General features: G+C 35.4%; 1 protein-coding gene across 2 annotated transcripts; it reads right to left on the bottom strand.

Moving 5' to 3' along the window:
- Nucleotides 1–283: 283 nt before the first annotated feature.
- LOC125671382 (transmembrane protein 220-like) lies at nt 284–10,996 on the bottom strand. Of its 2 annotated transcripts, none has more exons than XM_048907089.2 (7): nt 10,860–10,996; nt 7,111–7,217; nt 6,281–6,310; nt 5,751–5,811; nt 4,272–4,404; nt 3,030–3,095; nt 284–948 (listed from the first exon to the last, which is right to left on the bottom strand). In XM_048907089.2, the coding sequence occupies exons 2-7, from the start codon at nt 7,213–7,215 to the stop codon at nt 804–806; spliced, it is 540 nt and encodes a 179-aa protein (XP_048763046.1). In that variant the 5' UTR covers nt 7,216–7,217; nt 10,860–10,996; the 3' UTR covers nt 284–803. The 2 variants fall into 2 exon arrangements, with proteins under 2 accessions (XP_048763046.1, XP_048763045.1); XM_048907088.2 differs by having other exon boundaries at nt 10,598–10,993.
- Nucleotides 10,997–12,790: the final 1,794 nt, after the last annotated feature.

The raw sequence follows: 12,790 nt of genomic DNA, 5'->3' as shown, positions 1-12,790 counted from the left end.
TACCTGATCAAGACATACATGTAGGGCTCATGGCAGGTGTGACCGGTCGACAGGGGATGCTTACTCCTCCTAGGCACCTAATCCCACCTCTGGTGTATCTAGGGCTCCGTGTTTGCCAAACTTTCTATTTTGTATTGCTTATAGGAGCTATGAGATTGATCACTGTTCCTTATCTTCACCTTTCATCAAATTAATATATTGTAATCAAAAATTTATATAACTTGTGGATTTCATCTAATCAAACAAGGACTTCAGATAGTACTGTATAAATCAACAGACACACAATTCTAATCATAATGATACATCTACTTTTATTGTGAAGAATAGAAAAGCTTTATTTTTATGTACATATGAATCTCACAATTGATACCAACATCCTAAACTTATCAACTGAGACAGAGAGAACATGTTTTGCATCCAGCAGGAAGACAAGAATGCACAAGTATAAACAAGAAATTCTGTTTAATCTGAAACTTGTCACAGTTACACAAAAAACTGGTATATATTCACATCCATGCTGAAAAACTAAATGTACAAATACACAATACAAATAAGTCTGAGAAATTGGATTCTATGAAATTATCAAAGGCCAAAATTTGGCTGCAAATAAGTCAATTGGAATGAAACTTACATTTGATCTGTAACTCACCAATATACAGGAGAATGAGGTCTAGTAAACAAATAGGACAAAGTGACAGACAGAGGAATGTGCCAGGGAACTCAGTATGCCCATGTCATTTCATGGTAACACAAATGTATTGCACAATTCGAAATATCCAATCTATACATGAAGCACCGAATTATCAAAACATTCCATTACAATGGCCCAGTCTGGTATGCCAGTCTGCTACATAACAAAGTGACCAGGTGAACAGAGGAATGAAGGTCAAGGTGACAGTTATCAGCAGGAGAGCATTCATCATCTGCTTGTTACTTGCATGAACTGGTCTAAAATTAGAAAATTGGACAAACTTTGAAGGTAAAAATTAATAAAAGTCTTCTAAACTTAAAAAAGAAAAATAATAATTGTGATCGTTTGTTTGATTGATTGTTTGTTTTACGGGACGTCAACAATTTCTCACTCATATTGAAACGTTACCACAAATTTAGACCCTTACTTAGTATTCAGGACCGTAGCAGTGAGGGTTCTTTATTGTACCAACACTTGCCATGACATGGGACCTTCGTAAATAAGGTAAAATCTTTAAGACCTGTGATTCTCACTTGTAAATGCTGAGCGTTTGGTGAAGGAGCAATCACTACCTACAAGTATGTTTATGTCTTAGGTGTGACGCACCAATGGTACAAGCAAGGTTTGAACTCACAACCTCACGGTTATAAAGCGAACACTCTACCAGTGAGCTTCATGTACCACGACCGGTATAATAATTGTGATAACAAGAGAATTGAGCACACTGCAAAATGTGGCAATCCAATTATTTTCAGTAATGCAGAAGTAATCAAAGAAAGGAAACCATTCTTTGGTCATACAATGGCTTTGATGTTGTTCTCTCTATGCTTTCTCTTGATAACACGTTTAGTTCTAAGAAATATCTATATGGACATGTAACATGTACACAAAGCTTGATGATCCTGGCCCATGGAAGTATAACCGTTGACCTTGAGAAATATCATGCATCTTCCTCTCACATACAGGTTTGATTACCCTAGCCATATCAATACTCTTTGTCCTTCCCACAGTGTTATGATGGATAAACAGGCAGACAACGGACTCACAAAACTACTGCATCACACTAATATACATCTTTTCTATTGTGACAGTTTTGATTTTTATTGCATTCTTTTAAACTCAATATAATTCATAGCCCTTAAATATTAAATTACTTTTACCTTCATTCCATTAAAGTCTACTGCATTTCTCTATAATGATAAGTCTTAATTCACCCTATTTGGTAAACACATGCTTTACACATGTGTGTTGTTTTGAAATCACCCATTTTAGCCATGTTTCCTAAAGTATGTTTGTTTTTGTAATTTCTATTGGTTAAAGTTATTTTTGTTAGCAAACCACAATCTGTTTTATAAATTTACATGGTCACTTTCACTGGTCATAGGTACTATAAAAGCCCATTCAGTGGTAAATTCAGATCACTTTGGCAAGGGACAAAGAACCTAAAGGTTCGCTCTCTCTCTTTCTCTGATCTCTCTCTTTTTCTGAATAAGGCTTCAATAATCTGAGCACTTTTCACTAACTAATCACTGTTTTGGATCCCTTTACTCTTTATTTTTTGAGACTCATTTACACTTGTATTTCATAGTAAGTTTCAAACTATTTATCTAAGTCACATTTTTGATATTTACATTTACAGCTTCAAATTCATTTATTTAGTTCTTTTTAATATTTATTTGTTGTCTGTTATCATTTACATTCTTGGCCAAAATACAGCAATGAATTCTTTAAATCAATAAATTTATAAAACTTAACCTTTGTCTTTATTGAGGTGTTGAACATAATCAAGGAATCATAATATCAAACCTGGGATAACTGGACCAGATGCATTTAATCTGGTTCCCGTTACACTAGCATGGTTAAATATGTGACACGTTTTTGTTATCTAGCCTTATTAGTACTATCTATATCTTGTTTTATGCTTGTAAAATTATCAATGTAAGTTTGACCCTGACCTTTGACCTGGAAAAATAAATAGGCTTCTTCTGTTCCAAGTCTGATGATTCTTGCCTAATATGTTCTATTTTTATCTGACACAAGACAGACACACCAAGTCCTACCATAATAAAACCTGACTATGATAATAATTAGGACAATGATGATATTAATTGAAGAATAATGTAATAAACTCACTAAATAGAAAATGGTACTGGAAATAATAAAACACATCTACTGGCAAAGATAAAATTCATTTAATTCCTTAATTTCACACCAGATAACATAAAAATTTAAATGAAATCTCTTAGATACAAATTTAGTAAATGCAATCAGTCAATTACTATGTGAAAGGTGGTTATAGAAAGGGCTTTTGAAAGGTGGGGTTTTTTTCAGTGCGTACCTTCCAATAGTTGTGAATCTGGCAACTGATGTCCAAGCAATAATGATCAACAATCCTCCCATTTCTCTGTCAAAAAAAACAACAACAAAATATCAAAATTCAAAACTTTCTCCCTTTTCTACTTGTTTAGAATAATAAAAATATATCTCATTACAAGTGTCTTTTAGTTGCCAAAACCACCTGCAGAGCTGTAAAACCTGGTCTAAAATATACATAGATAATGCATGGATAACTAAACATGCCAAACTAGTGAGATGGGAGACATGAAACATCTACTACTAGAGACCTAGAGAAAATTGGCAACAGAGCAGTTAAGGCAGGTGCTGGAAAAGGCATTAACAACTACACTGGGTAGAAGACCAAATCAAAATGGCTTAGGCCCCAGCACTTGACCAAAACAGATGTCATAAACACCAACAGTTCCCAGAATTACATGGATAAAAGATTCAGTGCAGGGCTTTACCTGCTTCAGCTGCCATTACTAGGGGAATCCTAGTTAGTTTTTTTTATACCATCGTCGGAAAGCCATGGTTGATTACGCTTCGTTCCTCTCTCCATCATCTGTGGGTCCATTCATTCCTACTCGCTCGTTCTCGTGAATAAACATTTAAAAATATTGTCAAATCAAAGTAATGGAACTCATCTGTTTTTAAAGGTAGCATTAACTTCATTTGCTATCACAACAGTTGTATACCGAAATTGGGCTGAAAGAATCTTGTTGATAGGACAAATTCACTCAGGGTATACCGATGAGCGCCTAATCAAATTGCCTAATTAATTACTCATGAGAATGAGCGAGTAGGAATGAATGGACCCACGGGTGATGGAGAGATGAACGAAGCGTAATCAACCATGGGTTTCCGACGATGCTTTTAAACCTGCCCTTAGAAACTTGTCTATACTTCTATATTGGCAATAGATGGATCTCACTCCAATTACATTTGTATGTCATAAAAATGCAATGGGTGCCTGTGTTTGACTTCTGCGGCTTTACCCTGCCCCTTCCCACCTAACTAACACATAACTGCCTTCCAGGGCTGAAGTACATGAAAAGCCAAACTATTTTATCAAAACATTTAAGGGACTACATGTATATACTTTCACCCTTAACTTAATTACATTATATATTACATATGTACATTCCATACAGTCTGCTACATGGGGACTAAAACTGAACAACTATGTTAATTGGATGTACACTTTTGTTGTGGAATTTCGTAATCTGAATACTTTCTTCTTTACCTGCCTTCTTCTTTCTCCAGTGGGTTCTGCATTTCCCCTTTAATGGCCTCAAACAACAGCACAACTTGATAAACAGCATAGGTCAGGCACAATGTGAAGAGAATGGTGACAACTGTGTTCCATATTTTACTAACTGTAAGTAGAGAGTGTATACTTATAAAACATACAGTGACATGACTATATGCATCATCATATTTTTACCACATAGATACTGTATTAAATAGAAAACCTGAAAATTCTTGGAGGGGGAGTAATCAATCAATCATTTTTATCATACAGTAAACAAACAAGAGGCCCATGGGCAACAATGCTCACCTGAGTCACCTTAGGTGGCCCTGCTGTTGTTCAAGGTCACAAGGTCAAACACCAATGTATAACAATGTCTTTCAATAAAGAACCTATATACAAAATATGAAAACCCTACCTTGAATAGTTCAGGAGATATCAAAATAGGTCAGGGTTTTTTTTTAAGTAGGACAAACTCCAAGGTCAAAAGATCAAACATCCTTGTGTCACCAGATCTTGCCATAAAGAATCTATATACAAAATATGAAAGCCCAACCTAAAATAGTACCGGATATACTTAATACCAAAAATAATGTAGGTTATGTTTTCTTAAAAGTAGGTCATACCCCCAAGTTCAAGGTCAAAGTACATGATATGAAATGAAAGGTCTTGCCATAAGATATTTATATGAAAGATATAGTTCTTGACAAGTTGAATAGGTCAGATTTTTATTAAAAGTAGACCAAACTAACAAGTCAAGTTCACTAGATCACACATCGTTGGATCACATGAAAGGTCTTGCTATAAAGAATGTATATACAAAATATGAAAGCTATGGTTCAAAGATATTTTTTCTATATATACATGCATACATGTATCAGCATATAAAACTTTGATCCCCCCGTTGTGGCCCCACCCTACCCCTTGGGACCATGATTTGTACAAACTTGAATCTACTGACTACTCTATATCAGGAAGCTCTCATATAAATTTCCACTTCTCTAGTCATTTTGGAGAAGAAGATTTTAAATATTTTTCCCTAAATATTCGCATGCAAAACTTTGATCCCCTATTGTGGCCCCACCCCACAGATAAGGGAAATTTCATCCTCAAAAGGCTTTGTTTCTGACATCTAATGAGATTCCCCTAATCCAACCTAAAAACTCTTGATGAGTGGATTCTTATAATCTCAAAATAGTAAAAGGTTATTCAGAAAAAAAATTCAGTTATAACCATATTACAAAATGTCATAAAATACAGCCCCCACTGAAAATAAACAATAATTATTCTTTACCAGCTCAAAACCATAATAATGTACTTAATTATTCTCAGAAATGTTGCAAAAGACTAAACTTTATCTGAAAGAATATCTAATAGACATTAAAATCATAAAGTTTAAGAGCTTTAAATGTTTTAAGACATCACAATCCCTCCATCCCCCTCCCTATCTTTCTCTAAGTTATATATACATACCAGACCACTGGGGTTTCAACACTAATGGCAGACACAACAGAGCAGACACTCCATAAACTGGCTGAAAGATAAAAATAGTGAATGTCTGCAAGTCCTTGAATCCTCATTCAACTGTTCATATACTCCACACAAAGTAAGTTGAATACTTCAGCAGTGGTGAAAAAAAAATTGATAAATGAATACCAAAAATTTTGGAAGAGGTGGGGGTGGTAAATACTAATAAAATAGTGTGTGCATTCTTTTCTACCTACATATCAGTAATATCAGATATCATAAAACCTTTGCTTTAATTGCTGTTGTAACCTTTATTTGTTAAAAGATTACCTACAATTTTCTTACATATAATTTGTACTTATTCAAAGATCAAAATCATTCTTGATAAAACTATTTCAATTTTGTTTCACAGTATTTTGATATAGAAAGTACTGAGTATGAAGAAATCAACAAATCTCTAAAATCAAGGGGGAATCTCTGTTTGTTGCCATATCTATCCTTTACAGCATATGAATAAAATGAAAATGGATACTTACCACCCAAAGATACCAATCACCATCATTTAACTAAGAAAGGAAAAAAAATAAAAGTCATTGGACAATTAAAATTATTAGTTTTTATAATTTTGAACAAATAGCAAATTCTGATATTTTTAGATTTCTATTTCTTAGTTAAAACTAATGCATACTGTAAAATCACTACACAAGGGGCATCTTTATTTTCACAGAACTTTTCATAGCATTGATGCATCGACCAATTATAATTCAATCTTCCTTGCAGAGTTTCTGAAATCTGTTTCTTACGTAACAGTCTTTTTCATGATTTCACCAGTCTAAACAAGAAATTTATGACTACTTTTTAACTGGACCAAAAGAATGCATTTGGTGGTGGAAATCTTCAGATTTCAGAAACTCTGCTTCAAATACCATGGAATCAAAACCAATTAAATGAACACCTGGAAAATTTGAGGGACCCAAGAAGTGATTCTGCAGTAAAAGAATTTCAAATCATATATATTTATACATTTTTTCTATGGGTAAAACTTGCATCTTTAAATACTGGTTTCTAAACTTTGAATACATAATTTTATGTTGGCAGTACCATTTTTAATCTTTAACATAGTATACTGTAAACCAACTTTTATTCGAGATGACTTTATTTATTTCGCAATTTACCAATAATGAACTGGTTCACGGTGACTAATTTTTGCGACCAATAAAAGAGTCATTAAACGACTGGTTTGGGGTGAGAAAGGTTAATGATGGTGAGGTTCTCGCAAACCTCAGGAAAATTTCTCGCACATGAAAGAAAGTTGATTTACAGAATGCAATCTCTCTCATGCTTTCTCTTAAGAATTTAATCTTACATTGACAAGACCAGCTAAGGTGAAGAATACTCCCAGAACCAGGTTGATAATCCGCCATACTTTCCAGCCTCCTCCTGATTTCAATACTGATTCCTGGGGTTCCATTTCTGATTTCAAATCAAAATAAGAAATTATAGGCAAAACAAAATTTCTAATGCAAATACATGTATCAAGTAATTCTGGGATTAATCTGAGTCTATAGGAAGAATTTATGACATGTACATTCACGTGTATAACTTGATGGGTTGTTTTTCTTGAATAATTGGAGGGGGAATGTTAGTTTAACATGCAACATGTGTCTGCTTTAAAATCCATGTATAATGTTAATATTCAGAAGGTGGGAAAAAATGCCTGTTTATGATTTTTATCAAGGATTTTCTTCGTTTCAATAAATATGTATTTTCACATGAAAGATTCATGTGAATGTACATGTAACTCAAAATGTGAAAACAATCCAAAGTAGCATATAAATGAGGAAATTCATTAATGATATAATGAACAGGTACAATGTCTAATCATAAAATTGTAACAGGAAGGGAGAAAATGCAACAGACTTTACAGTCCAGACCGGGATTCAAACACGGGCCGAATCTCTAGTCAGTTGCTCTACCAACTGAGCTATCTAGCCACCAGCAATCAAACCCAGCTGACCGCTACACTCCTCCCTCCTTAAATGTCTTCACATCTTGAAGACAATAACCCAGGATCTTAATCCCCTGGCAGACATTTTCACCTGTCAGTTCCAGGGACTGATCTATGGCACCAAATGTAACACAAGAGGCCCATGGGCCTAGAATCGCTCTTCTGATACATTGTAGAACAGGCAAAAATTCTCACTAACCAAGATTCATCAATCAACAAAGTTTGATGATGTTAAGTCAAATAGTACCTGAAAATTTAAATGTAACTGTCCAAAAATAGGTCACAATGACCTACTTTTGGTCGACACACTGAAGACTCAAGATGCATCAACTGACAAGTCAAATAGTATTCAAATATAGCCGTCAAATTCCAAAAGAAGGCCCAATGACCTACTTTTTGGTCGACACACTCCAAAGACTCAAGATGCATCAACTGACAAAGTTTGATAATTGAAGTCAAATAGAATCCGAAATATTCAGATATAAACGACAAATTCCAAAAGTAGGTCACAGTGACCTACTTATTGGTTGACACACTCTGAAGACTCAAGACCCATCAACTGACAAAGTTCGATGATTGTAAGTCAAATATTATCTGAAATATTAAAATATAGCAGTCAAATTCCAAAAGTATGTCATGGTGACCTACTTTTTGGTCAACAAACTATGAAGACTCAAGATGCATCCACTGACAAAGTTTGATGATCCTAGCTTTCACAATGTCCAAAATATGCATCTAAAATTGAAAATGTGAAATTTGAATGTCTGCAAAATTCAAAAAGTAGGTCACTGTGACCTACTTTTTTTTATAAAGATGTTTCGAGGCCTCTGGATGCATTAACTTACAAGGTTTGATGATTCTAAACCTCTCGGTATCTGAAATAACAACCTAAAATGTATTCAGAAATGATTAGCCATAAAATTCAAAAAGTAGGTCATGGTGACATACTTTTCACATGACGCAGTTTAAGGTCCCATGATCCATCAACTGACAACTTTTGATGATCATCGGCTCAAAAGTGTCCAAGATATGCATCAAAATCCATTTAATAATAATTACCTGCGAAATTAAAAAAAGTAGGTCACCATGACCTACTTTTGAGACAACATGATATTAGGCCTTAAGATGCATCAACTGACAAAATTTTATGATCCTAGTCCTTATACTAAGCAAATATCAAAGTTTTAACAAAACAAAATTTAAGGTCAACTTTGAAGTGACCTTGAGACCACACTCTTTGCCCCAGGATGATGCCTTGAACAATTTTTTATCCACAACCTATCCTCATCCTTATGCATGTTTGGTGATAATTTGCCCAGTGGTTCTTGAGAAGAAGATTTTTTAGTAACCACTACTTTTGTTTGCATTTTCCTGAACTAAAACTAGGGTTGCGACCCTTGTTTTAGTAAAAATGAAAGCCCTTGGGCCAAGGATACCCTGTGACAAATTTGACAAAAATTGACCAAGGGGTTCTTAAAATATCTAAAAAGTTGACGCACACCACACACCAGACATATGGCCATATGATTAGCTCTTTGAGCCTTCGGCTCAGAAGAGCTAATAATGGGAGAAAATGCAATGGACCAGGCCTGGAGGTTATAAAACTTATACCATACTCATACTCAAACTGAGACATGTTTGTTTTGAGTACAACTCAGAGTAAGCTCCGAAGCATACTCGAAAAATCTTGAGAATATACTCCATTTGAATATGAAAATGATTTTATCAAAGTTTTATAACTTCCCTTTTAAATATGAGTACGATTTAGAGCACGGAGTTAAAGTTTGAGTATGAAAACGTGCTCAAGAAAATTTTATAACCTCCAGGCCAGATCACGATTCAAAACCATTCTCCCTGAATCTCTAGTTAGGTGCTCTACCAATTGAGCTAACTAGCCACCGGTGATCAAACCCGACTGACCGCTACATCCCTCTCTCTATAAATGTCTTCACCCTCGAAGATGCACAACCCATATTTACTTTGCCCCTGGCAAGACTTTCACCTGCAAGTCCAGGGGTGGTCAACAGCACCAAATGTAACAAGGAGAAAATGCACCAAACCAGACTGAGATTCAAACCCGGGCCTCCTGAATCTCTAGTCAGGTGCTTTATCAATTGAGCTATCTGGCCACTGGTGATCGAACCCGGCTGACCACTACAAAATCATTTGATTAAAATTCCATACTGCTACATTTTATGACATAAATGTTAGAAATAAAATGTAAAATGTTAACAAAGAAGGGCTATTATGAATATACAAAAGTATGATAACCATTGTTTACAAACAAGAAGTATTACAGACAATGTAAATATGGCTTCTTCCAAGACAACAAGTGTGTGCAAACTTACAACTGTGATCGATATAGAATTCTACACAAGGACTAGAAGAGATCAAACATACTCTCATGAGTTCTCATGATAGTTGCCTCATTTGCATACTGTTCAAACCTCACTCACAGTTGAATCACATTTGATTCAAATGTGACGAGGTTACGAAATTCTGTATGGGCTAGAAAAAAGATACAAATTACATGAGTGAATTTGGAATACACAAGGCTAAAGCAGACCCAGACACATCTGACTGCAGAGAGTAGACCCAGCCACATATCTAATTGTACGAAGTAGATATAGGAAGTGGGCGCTGGGTCTGAGAAGCTGCTAAGAATAGGAAGTGTCTAACTGTAATCTATTGAGCAAAATATTCTTCAACGTGACTACATCTGCTAGTTAGATCGACGGTATATAACGACTAAGTACTTAGGATGACAGGAATTTGAAATACCCCATTAATTTATGTGTACATACACTTAAATATTTTTACCTTAGATCTCAAATCAAACACTTACCTAACTGCATATCGATCGAATTATATTTTCACCAATAAGTATGCGTCATCTAAACACTTCGAATCTAATGACTTATCAGATGTCACATAAAACCTTATCGGAACTGATAATTTTACAACCATTTAGAAACAGCTGTTGTTGGTTTCACTTTGTCGCTAAAAATGAAAGTACAACAGGTACCTACATATGTCACACGGAGAAAACATAATAAAATCTATAGGTGTGAACAGATAAAAGAACATGCTTGTTAGGTTATATTCACCTAATAAAAAGGTATCCTTCTCATACAATTTCTTTACATTCTTTGCAAGAATTTTTTCAATATAACCTATTAGGCCTATATGCAATAAGGTGCGCGCTTCTTACGGATTTAGTAAACCGGTGTAGGCAGGATTCGTCCCCTGCTTGAATATATCCAGGTCTAGTCGCGATTGATATTTCTTCACCTGTGATGATTGACAGTGGCGTAGCCTGAGTTAATTAATGTGTACGCCTATTGTACGGCGAGGGGTCTGGGGGCCGCTCAAGGCCCCCAACGGGTCCAGGGCAGGGCCCTGGTAGGGGGTTCGGGGGAGACTAATGTACCGCAGATACTGCAGACACTTATTTTTCACCTATGTTTGTAGCATTTAATAGGTTTTTTGTTGGGGTTTTTTTTTTGGGGGGGGGGGGGGTTCTATGTGTACGCTCGGGCGTTTTGACGTAAACGTAGCTACGCGCCTGATTGATGCCTTCATATTTCTTAATTAGACATTCAAATATTATCCTATTTATTTGATGCTTCTTTGTACACTGATGCATTTTGATTTGATTTAGTGTCATACCTGTACATACAATATTTTGACATAAGGTAAAGGTTATATCATACTTGTATATCCACGGTAAAGTTTTAAAACAAAATAAGGATGGGGCTTATATAGATTTCATTCTCTTTAAGTTATTTGGAACAATGTAGGACAAAGACATACATAGTCATTTCTAGATAATTTAAACATTTTATATGAAACTATATGATGTTACACGGCGAAGGAACAGCCCCGCTGCGGCTTTCCGACAGTCCATCCAAGACAATAACAAACTCTGGTCAAGCCCCCGAATAGAGCATTCTTGAAGGACGGTAAGTACCTGGTATAGTTCATGTTTAGCAGTATTCATCCCCGACGAAAGCAGAACGTAACACAATTGATGTCATGGAGTCTAATTTATTCACTCGAAGTAATATGACAACATATTCAACTCAGCAACGCTTCCCCATGCAACAAAAATTATGGGCTACGTCCTATGACAGCGTAAGTGTATGGTGATTCATGCAATGTATTGAAATTGTCAATAATTCACAGGTTCGTGTAATGAATTATTTTGGTGTTTTTACACAGCATTTGTGTAATGACAAATATCAGATTTTAACCATCGGGCATTGGTGTGGGGAAAACTTTACAATGTTTTTCATTGGTAAATATTTATGGATTTTAGCAATGTTTTGTCAGTAATAAAGATGAAAAGGTGAAGATAAGGAACAGTGATCAATCTCGTAACTCCTATAAGGAATACAAAATTAAGAGTTGGGCAAATACACGCACCCCTGGACATACCAGAGGTGGGATTAGGAGCCTGGGGGAATAAGTATCTCTTGTTGACCGGTCACACCTACCTCGATCAGGTAAATGGAGTAATGCGCAGTCAACATCAGTGTGTAAAGAACGGCCTAATAATTGGTATGAAACACATCAGACAGCATTTGACCTAATGACAGGTTGTATTGGCAAATTAGACCGTTATAACGACCATAGAATTGGCGAAATGCTGACTTGAAACGAGACTATTGAAACCCCTTTAACGTCAACTTGTTTGTCAGTAGCCTGCCTCGATTTAAAAACTGATCATACGCAGAACAACCCCTTGCGTACCACATCATTTGAGATACATAAACAACACATATGCAGGTTATAATGGAATATTGCTACATAAATATGGGAAGTTGACGATGGAGAAGCTGAAGTCATCCTGTTTGCCATAAAGTTGAGTTGTTAGTTTGCCATTACATCTATGTTTAAAAACTTTTAAGTACGAAGCAGATGTCATTTTTTATTTTTTCATTTGATTGATTGTTTTCCGTCTCGTCGAGAATTTTTCACTCATATTCAGACGTCACCAGCAGTAGGTGAAGTACCACAATTTAGACCTATGCTTAGT

This window comes from Ostrea edulis, chromosome 4, assembly GCF_947568905.1.
Source record: "Ostrea edulis chromosome 4, xbOstEdul1.1, whole genome shotgun sequence".
NCBI classification, from domain to species: Eukaryota; Metazoa; Mollusca; class Bivalvia; order Ostreida; family Ostreidae; genus Ostrea; species Ostrea edulis.
The sequence above is the reverse complement of the archived record's forward strand: the minus strand, read 5'-3'. Positions and strand labels throughout refer to the sequence as shown.

What these genes read in the sequence shown, in the direction of transcription:
- LOC125671382 (XM_048907088.2), bottom strand. An exon ending in GTGATTGGTATCTTTGGGTG is followed by an intron (nt 5,812 to 6,280) that starts GTAAGTATCCAT and finishes TTTATCTTTCAG; the next exon opens with CCAGTTTATGGAGTGTCTGC. An exon ending in GTTGAAACCCCAGTGGTCTG is followed by an intron (nt 4,405 to 5,750) that starts GTATGTATATAT and finishes CTCTACTTACAG; the next exon opens with TTAGTAAAATATGGAACACA.